Raw genomic sequence first — 24849 nt, forward strand, 5'->3', positions numbered from 1 at the left:
TGCAGCTCTTTCCCAGTCCTGTTTGGAGAGCCTTTTAACCTAACCAGACTATTCATAAAGTGGCTCAGTAATGTATCAAACAGCGTTTCTTTGCTATTCATAAGGTTTTCCCTGGCCAATTATTTGAGAAGTGGATGGCCTCTTCCTTCTTCCTAGTCTGTCTCAGTCTGTAAGCTGGGCTGTTACCTGTGTACCATGTGCATCCCACTGGGTTTGAAACACCAGTGGCTCAGCCTCAAAACTCACATCAACATGTCACCACAGTAGGACAAACCGACAGACAGGTTTGTCTCCCTGTAGACAAACAAAATCCCTGTCTGATGATCTACTTCTGAAAAATCAGAGATTGATAACCTTATGGAGCACAGTTCCACTATGACATATGTAGGGTCACTGTGAGTTAGAGTTGACTCCACAGTAACTGGTTTCTTTGGGGAGAAGGGGTGCTGGAAAATTAACCAAAGGCCATGGGACATGTGAGGTGGTTGGGTAACAGCAGATAGGTCTGTAGGAAGCAGCCATGCAGAGACAGCCCAGCCTGCCTTTACTCCACCCCTTAACCTTTGCAGATCCTGTAACATAGCAACAAAGCTAAGAAACAGGACCCAGGGCATGCCCTTCCTTCTCTTCCCCTTGTTCATCCCTAAAGAAAGTCCAAAAGTCTGGAAATGGCTGGAAGGAAAGAGATAAGAACCTATGTTCAATCTGACCATGAGTGTGACTTGGAAAGGGTATGGAGTTAATTGAGAATAATACCACTGGCCAGATCCACTACTGAGATGCATACTGAGGAGAAAGTAAGGATGCAATGAAAACACTTTTGAAATACTCTTATTTCACATGTATGTGGCAATTGATAAGGAGCTCTAGTGGTATAGTAGTGGCATAGTGGGAGCTCTGGTGGTGTAGTGCCTAAGGCCCTTGACTGCTAACCAGAAAGCTAGCGGTTCAAACCCACCAGCCACTCCATGGAAGGAAGGTGGGGCAATCTACTTCCATAGTGATACCACCTCAGAAATCCAAGGAGGGGTTGCTATGAGTTGGGTCCAACTCGACAGCACATAACAACAACAATAACAACAGTGGCATAATGGGTAAGACATTTGGCTGCTAACCAGAAAGGTGATAGTTCAAACCTACCAGTTGCTCCATAGGAGGAAGATGAGGCAATCTACTTTTGCAAAAATTTATAGCCTTGGAAACCCAATGGGGATCGCTATGAGTCAGAATTGACTCAATGGCAATGGGGTGTTTTGTTGGTGGTGGTGGTGGTGGTGGCAATTGATAGTTCAAAAATCTTAAGAGCTCCCTATGTCCCCAATAGGGTCAGTGGTGGCTCAGTGGTAGAATTCTCACCTTCCATGCAGGAGACTCAGGTTCACGTCTTAGCCAATGCAATTCATGAACAGCCACTACCCTTCTGACAGAGGTGGATCATATATTGCTAGGATTGACACAGTGACTGCAACAACAGGCTCAAACATAGCAGCCATTGTGAAGATGGCTCAAGACCGGCCACAGTTCCATTCTGTTGTACACAGGGCTGCTATGAGTTGGAACCAACTTGATGGCACCTGACAACAATAATATCATGCTGAACAGGTTTCAGTGGAGCTTCCAAATAAAGGCAAAGTAGGAAGAAAGGTCTGGTGATCTCCCTCTGAAAGTTAGACAATGAAACCTTATGGATCACAATGGTCCGTCCAATCCCCAACCGATCACAAGGATGGTGAGACCAGGCAGTGTTTAGTTCCATTGTGCATGGGGTATCCATGAGTCACAGACCAACTCCATGGCTACTAACAACAGCAACAATGTCCCCAACAATAACAAAAGATATAGATAATTCACATCTCTGACTGCAAGAAACTTACCTAGCTGACAAGAAGCAATAACACAGTTAAGCAATTAGCTAACAATACAATGCAATACAGTATTTAAAATCTGAATGGTGAAGCAGAAACCACAATAATGTGGGATTTGAGAAGCATCAGGATGCATGTGGACTGAGCTATGGAGGAGGTGGGTCTCAGCTTTGCCTAGAAGAAGGGTCAGATTTCAATAGGAGGATGGAAGAGCAAGGAAAGTACTGTGGGAAGAGGGAAAGTCAAAGTGGTTTTGGAAATCATTTTGTCAACCAGAAAAGATCAGCCTCAGATCCTTCCACCCATAAGCCTCACTAAATTGGTCTTTTCCAAACCCCCATTCTCTTGAGACTTCCATCACAGAAAACTCAAGAACCCTGTGCTATTACAAACAAAAGAAAGGACAAGTGGTTCAATCACAAACCTGCCCCACTTCAAAATGACTCACCTTTGTTGAGATGACAATTTTGCAGAACCTATCCCTTTTTCCTCATCTAACTTCCTCAATGTCTGGCGGTGTAGTGCCTAAGGCCCTTGACTGCTAACCAGGAGGTTGGGGGTTCAAACCCACCAGCCACCAGACTGGGCAATCTACTTCTGTAATGACACTGCCTTGGAGACCCTAGGAAGGGTTGCTATGAGTTGGAGACAACTTAATGGCACATAACAACAACTTCCTCAAAACACATTATGAACGGAGACAGCTATCTTCCTCAAATCAAAGGCCTTGGTATCTCCCCTTGAGTGCCAGGCTTCTCTGCTGCACCAATTTGCTTTTCTCCCAAATAAAATCTTTGTTAAAATGTCTATAACTTGACTCCAGCATCTGTCATTTAACAATTGTATCTTGTATGATTAGATCTTAAAAGTCAGCTGTTCACATGCTTGTTCATCCATTTAGGTACCTGTTGTTGTTCCTCTGGCTCCTGAAATATTTGAGTGACTGGAATGTGGATCACCAGTGTCTTCGGCTACCTTCTGCTATTTAAAATAAAGTAAAATCTTTTTAAGTAACACAAAGAAAACCAAGATCAGAAAACAAGGTGGTTTAAAAATTAAGTCAAAAGGATACTTCCAGTGGAAATAACAAGCTAAACAAGCCTTGCTTGAAAGCTTAGGGGCCCCACAGCTCACATGGGCTAGAAGCAAGGTCCTCACCATCTTATCTCCCAGCTCTGCTCCACACAGACTGAACCAGCTCAAGACCAGGACCATCTGTCCTCTCCCAAAGGAAGAGGCAGTGAAAGGAACTGAACTATGGGCCTCAGGGTGTGCAGAAGATGAGCCAAGGAGGAAGAACCATGCACGCTTTCAAAAATTCACCTTGTCCTTTCTGCAGAATAGAGTGGGAGAAAGAAAATGGAAGATGCCTTGTCCCAATTAACTATTCCAAATACTACCAGCAGCTCCTGCAATTGTCAGAACAAAAAGGAAAGGCCCGGAAATCTTTGAAGCAATTGCCCTACATTACATGAAAGTGACACAGGTCCACTGTGATCCATTGTTCCTAACAGAGATGTGGAGGCTTTGGTGGTCATGAAACATTTTCTGGGGCCTCAGAGAAGGGCTGAGGCCAGAGATTTGGGGGAGCACCCACCATCTCACGAGCGAATAGTATCAGACAAGGGGTGTAGCGAGAGCTCTGATCCCCACCCTTTCCCGGGACAGACTGTGCTTCTGTGGTGATGGGAGACACCACAGCCTGACTGTGGGTGGGTGGGACGGGGACATGGCTTGCTGAGGTCAGTGCCTTCTCTGTCATTAGGGGATGGAAGCCAAGGGACACAAAGGGCCCACCCTACTGACCCTCTGTCCCCCACCTCATTCATTCCCAGCTTTTTGTGCCACCTCCGAAGTTGCACCAGCCAATCTGGCTCCAGGTCCCTGTCTCCTCGGCGTCTTTCCAACAGCAGAGGATCTGACAGCTTCAGTTTCTCTGCTAGCTGTGCCAGGTTCCAAACCGGTCAGGGCAGAAAGGGAGAGAAGAAAAGGAAGAGAGAGAAGTGTACATGGAAAAATAATGCAGAAAGAAGAAATAAAGGGAAAGAGAAAAAGATAACTTTAATCTATAAATTATGACTATAAAGAATAATCGAGAAATAGCAAATTCTGCAGACAGCCTCAGAAAACTGCAACACAAACAGCCCATTTTGGTGTTAGATGCTAAACAAAAGATGAGGAGAAACTGTTACTGGGCTTTTTATGCAAAGCTATCTGCTCTGTAGGAACTCTGGTAGCATAATGCCTAAGACACTTGACTGATAACCAGAGGGCTGGCGGTTCAGACCCACCAAACACTCCTCGGAAGGAAGTTTGGGCAATCCACTTCCATAGTGATACCACCTCAGAAACCCAAGGAGGGGTCGCTATGAGTCGGGGCCAACTCGACAGCACATAACAACAACAACATCTGCTCTGCAGCAGCTTCTCAAACTTCAGGGTGCATAGGAATCCCCTGGGGTCTGGTTAAATGCAATGCTGCTTCCTTCTGCACAGGGCTCTACATCTCTAACAAGGGCCCCAGGTGATGTTGATGCTGCTGCTTTGGGAAATACATAGTGTGGCACTAAATCTCAAAATTTTCCTACTCCTCCATGCTCCACCTCTGAGCTCCACGCAACTACCTTCCAATGTATGGAGGCTTAGAGCCACTGATTTTATTAGTCAAGGAATCCAACACTTGGGTCTCGTCTAAAAACAAAACAAAAATTAAAGGAAAACTGTTTTTTTGCCCTCCAGCTAATGGATTTTTCTGAAATTAATTGGAACAACTATTGTCCTGATAGTTGTTTTCTTCCTCAGGAACTATAGGTTGATATGTTATTTTCTTTTTTAAAAAAAATGTGTCCCACATGTGATGAAATATTTGATCCATTTAAAAGCATTTTAATAAGGATCATTTCCTGTTTTAATTACTAAAATATGTTTTCTAAGCCCAGCTTTTATAATTAGAGTGGTCCACGGTCACATACAGTTTTACTCTACTAGAAAGACAGATGTGAGAATGAATTTCTCACATAGAACATGCTTGGTCTCCCGTAGCCCAATCTTACCACCCTCCCTTCCCCCCGAGCATCCTTCTTTGTGCATGGTGTCGAGCCTCTGCTTATCACATCTGGGCATGCATACGTAGTCAAAGACAGCCATGGGCGCCAATTTTACAGCACGTTCAAAGAAGATGAAATGCAGAGTCTAAGCTGCTTTACGATGGCTTTCTCTGAATGTGGAAGATAAAACACCTGCAAAGACTCCTTTGAGAAGCTCACCTTGATGAGTTCCACTAATAGCACGGGGTGACTGCTCTCTCCCCGGCTAAGGAGGGCCATGCCAATGGCTTCACAGTAATGCAAGGCCTGGGACGTGAGGCCATAATCTGCCAGACGGGAAGCATAAAGGAGCTTATAGACCTGTGAAGAGGAACAGGGCCAATGACTAGTCCATCCAGGCAGGGAAAGAGAGAGAGAAAATGGTAGATAAGACTTCTTGGAAGTCAGCTGACTGCCAGCTTCAGCTAACTCTGACATCCAAATATCAAGGAGGGCTTGTGCCACTGAGGCCATTTTATATGTGCATGGGCACAACTCCAAATCCAGCCTGCAGTTCCTCCCTCACAGAGAAAGGTACAGAAATCGCATCTGCTTGATGCAATCTTCCCAGAGCCTAGTATCATGGAAATGCACAGAGTGCTCACTTCTTATCAGGCAGTCGCCATCTCTGAAGGGCCTGATGAATGTGGGCAGGGACTGGGTGCCAGAATCAGAGGAAGAAGGAATCAAAGATAGACCTTGGTACAAGGGGCTTGAAATCCCATGGCATCCAGAGCACAGGCAAACACAGGTAAATGTTCACAGACCAAGAGTGACAGGGTGAGATTGAGGGTGAGGGCTTTGGAGTCAGAAAGACCCAAGTTCAAATCCTAGGTATGGAGAGCTGGGCTAGTCACCTCTTCACTCTGTGCCTCAGTTTCCTCACTATAATGTGAAAATAATACTCTCTATCTGCTTGGTCATTGTGAAGATTAAATTAGTTCATGCATGTAAAGTACTTAGAACAAATTATATACATGAGATTGAGCCAATATCATGTATCCCCTCTGAGCCTTAGTTTCCTCATTTGTAACGGGGTAATACGGCACATGATAGGAGCCCTGATGCCTCAGTGGTTAAAGTGTCTGTTAACTGAAAGGTCAGTGGTTTGAACCCACAGCTACTCTATGGGAAAGAGAAATCAGTCTCTCCTCTCCTCACTGCCGTCGAGTCGGATCCGACTCATAACGACCCTTCCTTGGGTTTATGAGGCGCTATCACCATGGAAGTAGATTGCCCAATCTTCCTTCTGAGGAGTGGCGGGTGGGTCTGAACCTCCAGCCTTCTGGTTAGCAGTCAAATGCCTTAGGCACTATGCCACCAGAGTTCCTGTGTCAGTCTACTTCCATAAAGATTTATAGCCTTAGAAATCCATTGGGGCAGTATAGGGTCTCTCTGAGTCAGAATGGATTCAACAGAAACGGGTTATTTTTTTAACCTCACATGATTAGAAATAATACGCAGAAAGCATGATAGCACAATGCCAGATATGAGTACACATTCAATAAAACCATCTAATATCATTATTGTCAGCCCAAAACAGAACCAAAACAACAAGGAGGTGGGATAAATGAAGAAAGGAAAGGTGTTGGCCCTAGACACCAAGAGGTGCTCATGAGGCAAGGTTTTGCTGGACGTGAAGGTGAGTCTCTGGTAAAACTCTTAAAAAAGAGATGACACTATTTGAGTCATTTCTCTATATACAGTAGTTCATACATATCAGAATGTTTGTTTCATGTTTTGTATTGTATTTTTATGTGTGTTTTGTTCTTGTTTTTGCTGCATACTTATACTAGGCGCTAAGGGAGATACAAATAATCATTAGAACAGGTCTCTGCCCCAAAGATCATTGAGATAGGAAAATATGATACTTGCACATGAAAAATAATAATACTACCAAGCAGAATGAGTTCAATGCCAAATGGGGTCTAGTTCAAGAATGCCCTGGAACTCCAGCTGTGGGGTGAAATAAAGTCTATGCCAGACACTGTTTGCTGTGTTACAACAATTTATTTTTAAAAAATTTAACTAATTCAGTCCTCATGCCAGTTCTATTCCATGTACAGTATTATGATCCCATTTTACAGATGAGGCCACTGGGACCACTATTACAGTCATGCCAGTAAGCGTGCTAAGGGAAGGCTTCCCAGAGGAGGGAATAAAAGAGAACACACACAGGAACTGGACATGAAGATGACACAATGCCAGTATTAGACTTGTTCTCTACTCAAGGCATCAAGTAGAGAAGTTGAGGAGGTTAGAATCTGCAATACAGATGTTACCTGCACAGGTGAAACCATGAGAAGGAAATAAGAAGAATGAGGGCAAAGGGCAGGATATGGAAGAATTTCCAGAGATAGAAAAAGGAGAAGTCCACAAGAACTCAAAGGAGAAGGCGAGGAGTAGAGTGCAGGACCCACTGTGTTGGGCGTTGTTGGCATGCCTGCTCTCAGACAGGATGGCTGTGGAGGCTGAGGAGAGGGCAGAGCTGTTTGGAAAGAAGAACAGAAAGATCAGCAGAGCAGGAGTGAAGAGGTGGGCCCCAGGACTGCAGCATAATATTTATGTGTCAGGAAGAAGCAGGAGGCCAGCAGCAGGGAGTTGTCTACAAAATTTTGCTTTCATATCTTAAAATGCAGACCTTTAGAGACATAAAAACAACTCCTCATGCTTGAGGTGATAAGGAAAAGTTCAGTACATGACTTATCCCAGGACTATGTGGACAATAGCAAAGCTGAGAATTCAGCCACCTGGCGACTCACCAGCCTGGCATAGCTAAGATGGCATCCTCATCTGGGTTCACTTACCTGAAAAGAGGGGATGAAGGACTTAGGGCGGCCCAGCATCTGGCAATACTCGAAGATCTCTGTCCTCTGGATAGCCTCAGTTGTTGCAAATTTCAAAAATTCTTGGCTAAAATCAGAGAGATAACAAAAAAGAGTGAGGTCTGGGAGGAAAAGGAAAAGTCCTAGAAAATAGTCAGACATGCACTATATTAAATCACAATAGAGTTTCTGTCCTGGGCTGATCCCTGGGCTGCTTCAGGAGAAGAAGGAGGCTCAGGGAGTCCACTGGGAGCATTCTGCCTCCTCTCTCCTTGACTCCTTGAGGCCAGAACACTGCACCAAAGGTATTGGGAGGGTAGGGGTCTCTGCCTTCTCAGAGGATAACTTAAGACAAGCTGGACCTGGAACAGCCCAGTCCACTCACTCTCCAACAAGCTCAGTGGGCACCGAGACCTCCTTTCAATCACCTTGAGAGTTCATCTTAGTGCCCTGAAGCCTAAACATGCACCTATGAAAAGCCACCCCTAACCTGAGCATAATCCAGCTCGGTGGACACTGGATCATCTCTTAACCACGCTGAGAGTTAACCTTGTTGTTGAGTACTGGCGAGTCAATTCTGACTCACAGCCACCCTATAGGACAGGTCTGTGGAGAACTGCCCCATATGGTTTCCAAGCTAGTAATCTTTATGAAAGAGACTGTTAGATCCTTCTGCTGCAGAAAAATCAGTAGATTTGAACCACCGACCTCTCAGTTAGCAGCAGAGCACTTTAACCACTGTGCCACCAAGGCTCCTGAAACTTTAGTGCCCCTACAGCCTAGAACTTGTGAAAAGCTATCCTTTCTACAAAACCACATAAAAGAGAGAATGATTTGAAGCTCCAAGAGTTCTGCAAAAGGAAGCCAAGGCAGACAATGGGGAAGCCTGCTGAGCCAGAGATCAAACAACTATCTTTCTTATGTTGGGTGTTCATTCAGCCAATCAGGAAGAGGAGTGGGTGAGTATCATCAAAGAGGGCAACAGAGTCTCCACAAAAGAGTACCCCAAATCTTCCCCTCAACAACTCATCATGATGTTTGAAGTCTCGGTCAGCAAGGCTATTATTCCTGGGTTAAGACTTTATCTCCAGAAATTTCCTCTTGAAACATAACAAAGCAGGGGGATATATTAACCCATACATATGGCATAGAGGGACTTTTCATAAGCAGCCAACATACTACCTGAGACCAGAACCTGGAGAGAACAGGGAGGTGTGGTCTTACAGGGGGCAGGCAGTTTGGCACAACTGTTCAAAGTAAAGGTTTTACAGTCTGACTTCCTAGATTCCAAGTGCAGCTCTACTCCATACTGGCTGTGCTATCTTAGACATGGTATTTAACCTCTCTGTGACTTAGTTTCCCTCCTTATGAACTAAAAAGAATATAACTTCTTCATATGGTAAATTTTTAATAATTAAAGGAAATACTGTACTGCAAATAAAATGACTGGCATTACAAAACCAGAAGAGCCAGTTGCTGTCAGTTCCCACTCACGGGGAACCTGTCTGTGTAGAATAGAACTGTGCTCCACAGGGTTTGCAAGGCTGTGACCTTTCAGAAGCACATCACCAAGCCTTCTGAGGCACCTCTGGGCAGGTTCAAACCACCAACCTCTAAGTTAGTAATCAAGTGCTTAACCATTTGTGCCACTGAGTGACTGGCATAACAAACCCACTGCCACAGAGTTCATTCCAACTCATAGGAACCCTACAGGACATAGTAGAACTGCCCTAACGATTTCCAAGGCTGTAAGTCTTTATGGAAGAAGACCACCTCATTCTTTTTCCTGCAGAATGGCTGGTAGGTTAGAACCACCAAGCTTTTGGTTAGCAGCCAAATGCTTTAACTACTATACCACGAGAGCTCCTTGGCACAACGTAAGAGCTTAGTAAATCTAAATCATTATGGAGAGTAGCAGAGAATGAAACATGAAGGACTGCTGGGGAACAAAGTGGTCTGTTTGTCCACTGACTCATTCCCTAAAAGCTTATAAAGATCCTTCTGTGTGAACAGTCTACTGCGATGGCCAACAAAGTGACCGGTGGGACTCAAGTAGCTTGTACACCAAGTCATCGTGGGTGTGCTGATGCCCCAGAGACAGCATACATAAACTTCTTCCACTTCCCAGTTTTGCCAGGATGGGCCCTGAACAACAGGCTCTTAGAACAGGCCCAGGGCTGCCTAAGAAAGCACGAAGCCTTACCAGAGACGTTGTTTTGTTGTTACGTGCTGTCCAGTCGGCCTCGACTCATAGTGATCCCTCCTTGGGTTTCCAAGTCGTTAGCATTTTTGTTTTATAGACAGACCCTAGTCATGGAGCCAGGGCACCACCCAGTGGCCAGAGTGGCACACTACAACCCAGAAGCACTAGCTCTAAGCTTCCCAGAGCAGGATGTAGGACCTGAGGCCCCCTGGTGGTGTGGTGCCTGCCGCTCCCACTGGGCATCTTGCCCAGACCTGGGCAGAAAACCATCCTGGATGAAAGGACCTGTACTAGCTGAAATTCATACAGTAAAATGGAAAATGGAACGAGCAAGGGCTAAAACAATCCCCCAGGAAACATCTTTCCCACTTACTTTCTTCCAGAAGATCACATACCTGTGGCTGCTGCCCAGCAAGGCCAGATGGTCTGTCTTCACGGTGTAGTAGCCGAAGGGCACGTGAGCCATGAGGTAGCAGAAGTGAGCAGCCTCCACAAACCCCTTCCCAGCTGCAGGAAGAGGAAAATAAGACTCAGTCATGGGCCACACTCCTGTGCTCCTGCGGGGAACATCACCCACAGAGAGAAGGATAGAAGAGTGGATTTAGAGGGCAGAGGGGAGAAGCCTCATGAAAAGAAATGAATGAACTTCTTACAACACAAGCTCCTCTGCTCCCTCCTACCAGCATTTTTGGCCTCATACATTACATTTCAATTCTCTCTGCCAGAACAAAGCACTATTTCATGTTCCCCCTAATGGATTTACTTTTAATAATTTATTTTTGTTGTTGAGAACATATCCAGCAAAGCATACACCAATTCAGTAGTTTCCCCATGTATAATGCAGTGACAGTGATTACATTCTTTGAGTTGTACAACCTTCTCTCCCTCCTTTTCTGAGTTGTTCTTTCCCCTTAACATAAACTCACTGCCCCCTAAAGTTCCTATCTAATGTTTCAAATTGCTGTTGTCATTGTGATCCTGTATAAATAGTTCTTAAAAGAGCATAAGGCTCTTTACTAGTTAAGCTAAACTATCATTTGGTTTTAAGATTTCATGGGGTATTTTTGGTTTAAGGGTTAAAGATGATCTCAGGTCAATAGTTTCAGTAGTTCACCCAGTCTCCATCACTCCAGAAACTCTGGGTTCCATGAAAACCTGAAATTCTGTCCTGCATTTGTTATTGGAAATTTTCTAGCATTTTGGTCCTTACTGAGGTTGAGACATGATCGAGAGATACTTACACCTAAGTAAAGGAGTGGGACATTGGAATGGCAGTTCTTAAATTAGGTTTCTGGGGGCACTAATACTCTCTTGCTAAAATCAAACTTTTCCTATTGCTCATAAAAATCACATCAATTACCAAATTTTTCCCAATTAAAAACATTCTCTCCAATACTTTCTATTATCTTGAAATTGAATTCATTCAAGTACGTAAAGTACCAAGTATATGGCACATGGCTCTCAAACCCCCTGCCAGCGAAGTCGATTCCGACTCAACCCCCATTGGGTTTCAAAGGCTGTGAATCTTTACGGGAGTAGATTGCCTCATCTTCCTCCAGAACAGCTGGTGGGTTTGCACCACCAACCTTCTGGTTAGCATCCAAACCTGGCATCAAAGGAGGGCTAAAAATATATATAAGTTCCCTTTCTACCAGTGTGCTGAGTAACCTGCTATCTGACTGGGCCCAGCCTTACATGTAGTACATTTAACTGAAAATATTTTACAAAGTTCACAGAGAGCCCCCATGACTTCTAGATATTCTGTCCCTTATACAAATCTGAGAACTGTTGATCTGGAACATGTAATAGCCCCTCAGTGTTTAGAAGGCCACATTCGCAGATATGACAAAGAAAAGAGATGACACAACTGCCCAAGATAGTTCAGGCAAAAATAGAATTTCCTGTGTGATTGAGTTGGGTCACTGCAGGGCTGATGGCAACAGTAGGCAAGATGGCTCATGTGTTAACTCCATCTACAGGGGAATCTCACCCAGATAGAAAATAACCACAGAGAAGCCCCCCAAAGGAACACCAAAATCCCAGGGGCCTGGCCTGTATCAGCTCACAGCAGAAATTCTCAGAAGGAAAGAAGCAAGGAGGGCACTTCTGTTCCTTGGGTTCTTTCCCTAAAAATCTGAGGATCCAGAGTCAAGGGAAGGCCTGTGGGTTAGACTCTGGCCCTCACAGAATCTAAGCATGTTTAAATTCTGCCTGGAGATACTTTGAGGAGCCTTGGTGGTGCACTGGTTAAAGCATTTGGCTGCTAACCAAAAAAGGTCTGTGGTTGAAACCCACCAGCTTCTCCACGAGAGAAAGATGAGGCAGTCTGCTTCCATAAAGAATTATAGCCTTGGAAACCCTATGGGGGCAGTTCTACTCTGTCCTATAGGGGTACTGTGAGTCAGAATCAATGCAATGGCAGAGGGTTTGGTTTGAGGTTTAGAGATGCCCTAGAAGAGGGGAAGGAGCTGGAGAAGGAGAATAAGACCTGGTGTTGCCTGGTGACTTACCCAGGGTGTCACCCATGGTGACAATCGCACGTTGATGCAGCTCTGGGTCCCCAGCCTGATTCGACAGAATCACAGCCAAGTGAGGCCTCCAGTCTCCCCACTGCTTATCCCCACAACACTGCAAAGCAGGAGGAAAAGAAAAGATTTACTGAATAACCAACCTAGGGCTAACCAGAACATGAAATCCCTGGAAGGTACAAACAATTAAGCCCTGGACTACAGGCTGAAAAGTTGGCACTTTAAACTCACCCATGGATGCCTTGGATGACAGGCCTTGTGAACTGCTTCTGAACAGTCACAGCCATTGAAAACCCTATGAAGCAGTTCTACTCTGCACACATGGGATCACCCACCAGGAGTCAGAATCCACTCAAAGGCAACTAACAACAACAACCAGAATGTGGGCAAAGAATGTTGTTGGCTATTTCTTTCTTTGGAGGAGTTCTGGGAATGCCCGTTACACTGCCCGTAATCCTGCCATTCACTGACTTAGGATTCTCTTTAAGAAAACGAGGAGCCCTGGTGGCACAGTAGTTAAAGTACTCGGCTGCTAACCTAAAGATCTGTGGTTCAAACCTACTAGCCACTTGACAGGAGAAAGATGAGGGTCTGCTTTCATAAAGATTGCAGCCTTAAAAACCCTATGCAGCAGTTCTACTCTGTCCTATAGGGCTGATAGGAGTTGTAATAGACTTGATGGCAATGGGCTTTTTTTTTTTTTTTTTCAGTTTTAGTTTAAGTTTTAAAGAAGCAAAACCCCTAGAAGGAAAGAAGAATGGACAGACATACTGACTGTTGATTGATTGATTGATATAGGAAGTTAGATAAATAAAATGACACTCTTGGTCACTTAAGGAGCTCTGGTGGTACAGTGCCTAAGACATTTGACCACTAAGCAGAAGGTTGGTGGTTCAAACCCATTAGCCATTCTGTGGAAGGAAGGTGGGGCAATCTACTACTGTAAAGATTTACCACCTCGGAAATCCAATGGGGATTGCTATGAATCAGAATTGACTTGATGTCAGTGAGTTTGGTTTTGGTTTTATTGGTCACTTACTGATTTTCTAATCTTGTCTTGGTGCCCCTACCCCCAAACAGTTATGGGAAGAAAAACAGACTGATGTTTCAGTGGGAGAAATAAGATCAAATATCCTTGGCTTGTGAATAGATCAAATTAGACTGCCACAGAAGTCAGGGAAGAACTGGGGGCCTCAATACCTTAATCAAAAAACCAAACTCACTGCCATCAAGTCGATTCCAACTCATAGTGACCCCTGTTGGGTTTCTAAGGTGGTAAATCCTTATGGAAGTAGATTGCCCAGTCTTCCTTCCATGGAGTGGCTGGTGGGTTTGAACTGCCAACCTCTGGTTAGCAGTCAGATGCCTTAGGCAATGTGCCACCAGAGTAGCTAATGTGCCTTGGTTTCACAAAGCCCTTTCACACACATCATCTTAATTAATCTTTATAACAATTTTATGAAGTCTAATTTCTATCCCCACTTTAGGAATGAGAAAACCATGCCAAGTGGTCCAGGCTAGGCTCAATTCCCACTCATCTTTCTCCTAGCCAACGGCTCTGCCACATACCACTGATGGTGATGCAGGGGCAGCAAACTCCAGCAGGGAGCAGCAGAATACAACTCTCCCCACCCTAAACCCACCAAACCAAACCCACTGCCATCAAGTCGATTCCAACTCATAGCGACCCCCATTGGGTTTCTGAGGCGGTAAATCTTTATAGAAGTAGATTGCCTGGTCGCCCTTCTGTGGAGTGGCTGGTAGGTTTGAACTACCCACCTTCTGGTTAGTACTCAAATGCCTTAGGCACTATGCCACCAGAGCTCCTTCTCCCCACCCTATTCCTCCATAAAAAATAACCCAAACCCTCTGCTGTCAAATCAATTCTGACTTACGGTTATCTAAGACAGACTAGAACTGCCCCATAGAGTTTCCAAGGCTATAATCTTTATGGAAGCAGATTGCCACATCTTTGTCCTGCAGAGGAGGATGGGTTCGAACCCACCAATCTTTCAGTTAGCAGCCAATTGCCTAACGACTGCGCCACCAGGGGTCCTTTAGAGAGCACAAACCAAAAAAAACAAACTCACTGCCATGAAGTCGGATCCGACTCATAGCAACCCCTCCTTGGGTTTCCAAGGCAGTATCACTATGGAAGTAGATTGTCCAACCTTCCTTCCGAGGAGTGGCTGGTGGGTTTGATGCCTTGGGCGCTACGCCACCAGAGATCTCCTAGAGACAAATAGAGCAGTGGGAATGGAAAGGTACCCACACAAAGGGTGATTTCCCCACAACCTGGCTCTGGGGCCATCCTTCTGAATGAGGGAGAATTTCAAAGCAGGAACTCTCAATAAAGAAACAGCATAATGTCATAGACACAGCATAAGTCCCATCACTAGACTTGGATTAGACTCTTGAATCCTGCCTCTTGCTAACTGTGTGACCTTGAGTAAAAGTCCTAACGTCTTTGAATCTTTGTTTCCTCATCTCTGAAATGGAGACCATAATTTCTACCTAATAGAGTTATTGTTGAGAATAAAATGAGATGATTATGTAAAGCACATAGCACAGTGTTTGGACTTGGTTTACACTTGGCAAATTATGTATAGGTGTAAATACACACACACACACACAGTAGGAAGCCCAGCAAAGGAAAGAGGTGATTTGCAAACCAGTTTATCTTCTAATTTGCTACATGGAACAGGATTTTGTCAGTAATAGCTAGATTTGGAGGTCAAAACTATTGACAATTATTTGGTCTTTGTAATTACCCCAGGGAACAAAAAGATGATTATACAACTCCATTTTACATTTCCTCCTTGTTTACTGGGGTGATGCAGTATTGATGAGAGGAAGATGGTAATAAATTACAATAATGAGAGAAATTCTTGTTTACTGAGTGCTGGTCATAAACCACACCCTCTGCTATGCAGTTCAACCAACAACCTCATGTTGTAGGTACTATTATTATCCTCATTTTAACAGTTAAGGCAAAAAAGAATAAAAGCCTTTGATAAAAAGGGAAAAAACTTGGAAGTCACTCTTCTGTCTCCTTCCAGGTGATTTTCAAAAATCACTATAAAGCAGACCTATAGGGACAGACTGGGACAGAGCAAACATTTATTAAATAACTTCAATGGCCCAAATGTGGGAAAAGTTATGTTCACATATTTCCTCTCCTATAATTTTCAGGAGCTCTGCTGGCACAGTGCCTAAGGGATGTGACTACTAACCAGAAAGTTGGCTATTTACACCCACCAGCCACTCCGAGGAAGGAAAATGGGACAATCTACTTCCAAGATTTACCACCTCAGAAACCCAGTGGGGGTCACTGTGAGTCAGAATCAACTCAATGGCAGTGAGTCTGGCTTTAATTTTCAAATTAACTTTATTGGCCAGTACCAAAATTCCCACAAATATAAAAAACTGAGGCTCTGTAACATTAACTAACAAGACAAATTCATGCAACAATAAGGAGCAGGGGGTGTCTAGAATAAAACTGTGATTAAACCCATGTCCATGTGGTTGATTCCAGGAGCTCTAGTGGCACAGTGGTTAAAGCGCTTGGCTGCTAACTGAAATGCTGGCGGTTTGAACCTTCCATGTTGCTCTATGGGAGAAAGATGAGGCAATCTGCTTCTGTAAAGATTTACAGCCTTGGGAACCCTACAGGGTAGTTCTACGCAGTCCTATAGGGTGGCTGTGAGTCGGAATCAACTCCACCGCAACAGGTTTAGTTTTGAGTTTGTGTGATTCCAGTTGCCATGCTCTTTTTACTACACCATACAGTTCATGTAACTGAAATCTAGCTTCTTTACTGGGATGCTACTGTGCCATCAGTATTTCAAATACCAGGAGGGTCACCCATGGTGGACTGGTTTCAGCAGAGCTTCCAGACTAAGATATACAAGCAAGAAAGGCCTGGTGATCTACTTCCAAAAACCAGTCAGTGAAAACCCTGTGGGTCACAGCAGAACATTGTCTGATAGAATGATGAGAAATGAGCCTCCTAGGCTCAAGGAAACTCAAAATACACAATTATGGCAACAATGCACTTAAGCATGTCAACCATCATGAAGATGGTGCAAGATCAAGCAATATTTCTTTTGTTTTACACGAGTCACCATGAGTTGAGCTGACTTGATGGCAACTAACAACAACAACAGGAAACTCCCAAACTCTCAGCTCAAGTACTGCATTGGCACATCACTTGTGGCTCCTCAGTTTTCTCTCATAAATGTATGGAAAACTCTACCTGTGCAGTGAGACCTAACGGACCATAAATTAATTAAATCATTTCATGTCTTTAGTGCTCCATGACATGATGCCACTTTGTTGCAGAGCACAGGCATTCAGCTGAATTGTGAGGCACATTCTGGGTTCCAATATAGCCAGTTGGTTTGACAATGGGGCATTAAAGTTGCTATTTTTCTTTTCTTGGAATTATCCACAAGCAGTAAGAACAAAAAAAAAAAAAAAAAGTGTGAAGTCTATTTTCATTAAAACTAGGTGTCAGCTAAAACCCAAACTGCAAAATACGAGCAAGGGCTGCCATAAGCAATGGAGACTGAACAGAAGTGCACTCAGGAGGGAGCAGAGAGAGGAGAGAGAGAGGGGAGTCCTGCTGTCTCCACTGCTGGGGAAGTAGAGGCTAGATAGAGTCACACAGAAAACGCTGGGTCATGAGGAAAAATTGCCAGACAGCCTAGAGCATGGCCTTCGTCTTACCTCACACACACACACACACACTCACACACACACACACATTCATCTCCTATAAATAATCAGTCCAGGGAAGACTTCTTCAAAGGTACTTAATATAAAGGAACACACAGAGAATCTTTACAAACATACTATAAGATCAGAGGAGGACAGTCACATGAAAAAATAATTGGAAAGTAGACAGAATGTTCACCAGAAAAACATCACTGCAGAACAAATGAAAAAATGTCACCAAATAGTTCATCGTTAATTTAAATAAAATAAAATAACAATGACAAAATTGCTTTTATGAAGCAAGAGCATAAAGCTGAGTTAGAAGAGCTTAGGAAAGAGATGGTTGACAACTGAAAAATCAAAACATAAAACTACCACCAGCAAGTCAATATTGACTCATAGAGACCCTATAGGACAGTGTAGAACTGCCCCATAGGATTTCCACAGCTGTAAATCTTTACAGAAGAAGACTGCCTCATCTTTCTCTCATGGAGTGGCTGTGGGGTTCAAATTGCCAAAATTGTGGCTAGCAGCTAAGTATTTAACCACTCTGCCACCAGGGCTCCTTCTCAGCAAAGTGGATGAAAAATCAAAGAAATCAATGCACAAATGAAAAGAGCATGAAAGTGAAGAGACATTAATGAAAACATGGGGAAAGACAGAGAGGATGGAAACAAGAAAGGCAAAATAAGGAATGAAGCACACAAATTTTTCTTTACAGCAAAGAGAAAATTATGTAATTCATAAAATATATATATATATCAACTCACTGCCATCAAGTTGATTCCAACACATAGCAACCCCCTTTGGATTTCCAAGGCGGTAAATCTTTACAGAAGTAGATTGCCCAGTCTTCTTCCTTCCACAGATTGGCTGGTGGGTTTGAGCCACCAACCTTATGGTTAGCAGTCAATACCTTAGGTACTGCGCCACCAGAGCTCCTTAGATTAGACACAGACGCAAACAAAATGTGGGAACGATAGATGTCATGTGAAGATTGCCAAGGAACTAGGGAATGCCGGGGCTACACAAGCTGAAAAAGAAAACAATCCTCCCCCAGAGACAATAAAGAGCAAGCCTTCCCCTAGAGCCAGTGCCCTGAATTTGGACATCTAGACTCCTAAACTGTGAGAAAATAAATGTCTGTTCTTTAAGCATCCCACTTGTGGCATTTCTGTTACAGAAGCAACAGGAGACTAAGACAGGTACCATGGCTGCTTGTGGAATTCTCCCCGACATGAGCTGGAAGAGGGTCTGCAATGGGTCATTGAACGCCAGCGTGCTGGTAAAGCTGCAGAGAGAAGTGACCATCAGTGGGGGCCATGCAAGGAGAGCCTGCTTACTCATTTCCAGGAAGGGATAAGTTCTTCCATATTTCCATTTAATTTCAGCATCTTTGTTTAGAACATGAGCTTCTTTTTGCTTTCTACTGTCCCTGTTACAACCTCCATTGGGTAATAAGGATTGGGCAATTCTATCACACACCTCAAGAATTTGCTGAGGCATACTGCCTGCACTTTGGCACTGATCTCCTGTTGGTTAACAATCTCTGTATGCCTTCTTCTAATGACTCACCATCATCTGAAAGACCTGGAAGCTCTTCTCTGTGGACCTCTGCAGCCCAGCCACACCTCTACTCCTACTCCACAGCATTTCAAACCTCATACTTTTCCAAGCTCACAGCTCTCAATGTGATTTTTCTGGCTCATCACAAGTCTAGGTCTGTAGTGCTTTGACTCACAAGCACTAAATAGCCATTTTCTGTAACCAAAGAGGCGTGGAACAGGGACGAGAAATTATCTGGCTGATAACAAACCATGGGATATGCTTAACAAGGATATAATAAGCTCTACAGCTGATTTGAGATTTAAGCATACTCAGTAAGAGATATTTTTCACAATTCGCTGGGCCCCATCAAAAATCAATGGCCCAAGGCAAAAATCTGTAGTAGAGATGTATGCTACAATGTGGGGTTGTGGGATGTTCATTTCCAAAACCCAAAGGAAAATCATGCCTCAGAACACCATCTTTTATTTAATAGCACCCTTGCCTCAGGAGCTCAGAGCTCTTATCATAATAAAACTTCAGTGCTCCTCACCATCCCAGTTTCTGAACATAATGAAGTGCACAGTGGTGTTACTTACTAGCCGCTGGGAAGACTGAGGTTTCAAGTAATAAAGAGATTCAACCGAGGCCACCATGAAGAATGAGCTCCTAGGTATGTGACAACTATTAGGCCCACAGACTGAACTTAAAGTGGAGGCATCTGTCTTGTTTAACCAACTGTTTGTCCAACAGGATTTATGGCCAAGTCTTAAATGTGAGCTAGAGCCTGAAGGACTTACTCAGAAACCCTTCTCCAATACCCCCATACACCTACCACTTTCATTTCATCTTGATTCTCTTTTGTTCTGCTTCATTCCCTCAGTTCCAAACTGCTGGTTATGTACCCTCACCTCACTCTCCATCTGCTCATGGTCTGGGCACTGCACGCGTTCTTATATCTTCCTGACTCCATCTCAACACCCAGATCTTGGTGTCCTGACATGATTTCTAACTAAGCACACCACTTCAGCCTCAATATCTCCCACTGACATAGATGAAGACTCTGGATCTAATTTCCAGTCCTATGAACTCCTTTTCCTACTACAGCTTACTATCCCATTACCCCATATTCCACTTATTTCTCAGTATCCAGATCCATACTCCAAATAGCAGACAATTACATACATCAAAAACTCTCAGTCCTAAGGCTTTTCCACCTCTTCTCTTACTGATGGAATGAACTAGAATAGCTACTCACAAAGAGAAAAGACTATAGCAATGCACAAATCTGTTTTTGTTGTTGTTGTTGTTGTTGTTTGTTTTTGTTTTTGTTTTTGTTTTTAACTTTTTGAAACTACAACCCTTGGAGATATTATTAAAAAGTTTGGTTCAAATTAGCAGGTAGAAAGAAATGTAGCTGTGTCTAGGTTATAAGTATCTGGAGAAGATAAAGGCTACATTGATCTCAGAAAAGAGAAATTGGGAATTTGCTTAGAATATGGGGCTTCTAAGTGCTACTTTCATTTCTTCCCATCCTCATCCCCCAGCTTTGCAGGGAAGACCTCTCTGCTCCATAGGCCTCTTTGTATAGACCCTGACTCACCTACTCATGACCCAGCTATAGGTCCTTGGGTCCATCTTGCTGGACAGAAAAAAAGCATGGCCCCACAAGTGGTTCTTCATGGCCCATTCCAAGGCTTCCTGAAAAACAAACACATTACACTCAATACTGGCTTACTCACTTTCCTTTAACAAGAACAACAATCAATCAACCAACCAATAACCTACTATGTTTACATATTGTGGCACCTCCAAGCAGTAGAGGCTGGACTTCCAGGAAGGCTCTTCTAGGAGTAGAAAGGAAGTAATTGCACAGTATTTCTCTCTAGGTTGTCCCCTTCTCCAACCTTCACTTTATCAAAATCCATTATACTATTTCACTAACTTCCTATCAAACACAGTTGCAGTTAACCTTACCTCTTTAGCAAAAAAAAAAAAAAACAGAAAATACTTCTATGACCTTATGCTGAGGAACCTAAAGTAAGAAAAACACCAAAACCCAAGGACTGAATCTCAAAATACAAACAGCAAAATTATATTCGTGATGGGTAAATTAAAACAACAGTTTATTTTTAACAACTGTAGCTGAGACTACTAGGTGCTCACCATCCATGTTCTCCTTCCTGGGCAAAAAGCTAGACTACAACATTTTCCCACCTGCCTTGCACCCAGTTATGGATGGCTGAGTCCTAGGTGGTGGATTGGAATGGAAGTGAGATGTGCCACTTTCAAGTCTGGCCCATAAAACTCACATGCCATCCTTCATGTCCTTTTCTCCATCTAGCTGGCTGAAATGAAGATGAGAAGATGGGAGGGCCTTCCACATCCTGAGACCCTCAATGACTACATGGAGAAGACTTGCCTAGTACTCTTACATGAATAGAAATAAACTATAATTACATTTAATCCAGCATTTGTTGTTGCAGTTAGCTGCCACTGAGTTAGCCCCCTAAACCATAGTGACCCCCTGCACAATGGAACAAAATGATTGGTTGCACATCAGACCATTTTAATCCATGGAGTTTTCATTGGCTGATTTTCACAAGTAGATTTCCAGCCTTTCCTTCCTAGTCCACCTTAACCTGGAAGCTCTGCTGAAACTGTTCAGCATTGTAACAAAATGCAAGCCTCCGACAAACAGGTGATGGCTGCATGTGAGGTACGTGGGTCAGGACTCAAACCCAGATTTCCCATATTGGTGGGGGGAGGCAAATTGGTACAATCTCTAATTCTACCACTGAACCACTAATGTCCTCACTAAGCTAGTACACATACCAGACAGTAATAACCTACCCCACTTATTACACAACTAATTACAGGTTAGCTAGCAAAAGCCTTAATACACCAAATTAATGACACCGTTAACTGGGAGAGATAGGTTAGAGTTGCAAAGTAAAGAAAAATAAACACATTCTCCCATTCATTTTACTTTCAGAAATATTTACTGAGGACCTAAATTATATGTGAAGTTTTGAGCTGATATTTCCTTGGTGCTAAAAAATAATGTAATTTTTGAACAGGAAGTCACTAATGAGGTGGTTTTACCTCCAAATTTATCTTCATTAGAAAGAAAGACAGTGAGAATCAATAAATGAATGAAAATGAATAAGAAAGAGTAAATTTAAACAAGCCACATTAGGGAATTCAGCCTCACATCTAATGCAAGTGAAAAATGACATTAAGAATTAACTGTTTTTGTATGTTTAAACTATCTCTTAATAACTTTTTTTTTTTTTAAAAAGAAAGAGTTACTAGAATTTGGTTGGTAATCACTAGTTTACTTAAAAATCTGCCTCTCCAAAAATATAGTTTAGGAGTAAGTGAAGAAATGGAGAGCTTTTATCAAGGCCTGCCAATCTCACACACTGCCAGAAATAAGATCCAGTCACGTATTCACAGATTTTTCAAGGTATTTTTACATCCTACTTCTTTATGAATCACTCTGAACTCTGTAGTGCTCCATCTATTTCTTGCTTACCTTTGGGTCAAGTTCTGAAAGGTAGTGTGGTGGAGTGTTTAGAAGCACAGGCTCAGATCTCAGGCTTCCTGGATATAAACCCTACAGCTCTTGTTGTTGTTGTTGTTGTTATGTGCCGTCAAGTCTTACTAACTTACTAATTTACTAACCTTACTAACTTTCCTCCTCTGTGAGTACATAAAGCAAGAACAGAACATAATTTACAGGATTTGTACAAAGATTAAATGAGGTGATCCATGTAAAGTCTTAAGCAAGTACCTGGCAGGTAAAAAGTATTGAACAAATATTTACTTTTGTTATTATTGTTACTGTTACAGTCATCACTTATTTTTCTTAAAGGTAGAGATCATAACTGACTTAACTTTGTATCTCCCACTAAGCTATGGTTCAATACCTTAGAAGTGGTAGCTGCCTCATAAATGTTTATTGAGTAAATGAATCACTGTTGACACTGCAACTACAGGATCACTAAGAGTGGGAATCAATTTGATGGCAGTGGGCTTGATTTGGTTTTAACTTTCACTGGGGACTTTGTCACTCATCTAAAAGATAACCTACACTGCCCCCCACACCAAAAAAAGAGATTAAAAGGTTTAAATTCAAAAGTGAAATCACAAAAGTACCTGAACTTTATTTTTATAAATTAATTTTAAAGTAGAAAAAGGCTTTCTAAATACGACCCCAAAAAAATCATAAAATAAAGATGAATAAATACAACTGTGTAAATAAATAATTTTGCATATGAAAAATTAAAAGCAAATTTAAAAAAAAAAAAAAAACAGGGAACACATTTGCAACTCACATCACATTCAATCACAATCCGTGATTAGGGACAGGAAGTCCCAGAATATAAAGAGTAAACAGCAAAGACTCAACAGAAAAGTATAGAAAATACATGAAAAGAAAAGGTCACAGATGAAAAGATATTCAACTTCATTCATAACAACAGAGATGCAAATAATTACCAAAAAGTATATATTTTTTCCTGTCATATTGAAAACACTAGGTTGGTGAGGATGATGGAAGGTGTTCTGTATTACATCTCTTTAAATTTGGATTTTTGAATCATGTGAATATATTCAAATATTTTTAACTTACTTTATGATTTTTGTAAAATGTGAGTTCAACTTCAAAATTAAATAAGACATCACTTTTTATCTGTTGAATTAAACTATTCAATATTGGTAGGCATATCTTAAATATAGCTGGTAAGAATATCATTTGTAAACAACTTTCATTCACATATACAACCTTTTTTTGTATATATAATAACCTTTTAAACGTGCATAAAACCAAAACAAACCCACTGCCAATGAGGCAATTTCGACTCATAGTGACCCTATAGGACATAGTAGAACTGTCCCCATAAGGTTTCCAAGGCTGTAAATATATATAGAAGCAGACTACATCATCTTTCTCCCATGGAGCAGCTGGTGGGTTCAAACCACCAACTTTTTTGTTAATAGCTGAATGCCTTAACCACTGCACCACCAGAGCTCCTTTTAAAAAGTGTATATACCCTTCTCAAAACATACTATATGAAAAAACCAAACTCACTGCTATTGAGTTAATTCTGACTCATAGCGACCACTATTAGTTTCCAAGCCTGTAAATCTTTACAGAACCACACTGCCCCATCTTTCTTCCATGGACTGGCTGGTGGGTTTGAACCACAAACCTTTTGGTTACTAGCCAAAGCCTTAACCACTACCCCACAGAGCTCCTTTAAAATGTACTATAAAGCTACAGTAATCAAAAGAGTATGGTGTTGACATAAAGATAGATACATAAATCAATGGAACAGAACTGAGAGTATAAATATTAACACATGTACCCATAGCCAACTGATTTTGGCCCAAGGGTGCCAAGACTATTCAATGGGGAAAGAATAGTCGATCCAAAAAAATGACACGAGACAACCAGACATTCACATTCCAAAGAACCCTTAACTGAACCTTTAGCTCACACAATATACCAAAATTAACTCAAAATGGATCAAAGCCCTAAATTTAAGAGTTAAAACTAAAAAACTTTAAAAGAAAATATAGAGGCAAATATTCATGACCTTGGATTTGCCAATGGTTTCTTAAATATGATACCAAAAGCACGATCTAAAAAAGAAAAAAAACATAAATTGTACTTCATCAAAATTTAAAACTTTTGTACATTAAAGAGTACAAAACCAAAAAAAAAAAAAAAATTCACTGCCATTGAGTCGATTCCAACCATTGGGTTTCTGAAGTGGTAAATCTTTACGGAAGTAGATTGCCCAGTCTTCCTTCTGTGGAGTGGTTGTGTGTTTGAACTGCCAACCTTTTGGTTAACAGTCAAATGCCTTAGGCATTGCACCACCAGAGCTCCTTATTAAAGGGTATAGTATCCTGAATATATGAAGAACTCTTACAACTCAACAACAAAAGACAAATAACTCAATTTAAAAATAAGTAAACTGTAGGAGATCCTTGATAGAGAGGGAGAACAATGTGGAACAAAACTCAAAATCATTTGGAGGAAAAAAAGGGGGAGACTAGGTTTGCTGGTCC

General features: G+C 42.4%; 1 protein-coding gene across 1 annotated transcript in view; it reads right to left on the reverse strand.

The window, feature by feature from the left end:
* The window catches only part of LOC103194302 (protein transport protein Sec16B), a 64680-nt gene that overhangs the window by 10951 nt on the left and 28880 nt on the right, over nucleotides 1–24849 (reverse strand). Inside the window, exons 10-17 of the mRNA XM_007937684.2 lie at nucleotides 20372–20469; nucleotides 18433–18514; nucleotides 12490–12607; nucleotides 10375–10486; nucleotides 7759–7864; nucleotides 5132–5272; nucleotides 3686–3808; nucleotides 2771–2846 (exon numbers count right to left, since the gene is read on the reverse strand). Of these exons, the coding sequence (XP_007935875.1) occupies nucleotides 2771–2846; nucleotides 3686–3808; nucleotides 5132–5272; nucleotides 7759–7864; nucleotides 10375–10486; nucleotides 12490–12607; nucleotides 18433–18514; nucleotides 20372–20469 (856 nt within the window). The remainder of the gene's footprint in view (nucleotides 1–2770; nucleotides 2847–3685; nucleotides 3809–5131; nucleotides 5273–7758; nucleotides 7865–10374; nucleotides 10487–12489; nucleotides 12608–18432; nucleotides 18515–20371; nucleotides 20470–24849) is intronic.

This window comes from Orycteropus afer, unplaced genomic scaffold, assembly GCF_000298275.1.
Source record: "Orycteropus afer afer isolate SDZICR_OR568_19922 unplaced genomic scaffold, OryAfe1.0 scaffold00043, whole genome shotgun sequence".
Lineage (NCBI taxonomy): Eukaryota > Metazoa > Chordata > Mammalia > Tubulidentata > Orycteropodidae > Orycteropus > Orycteropus afer.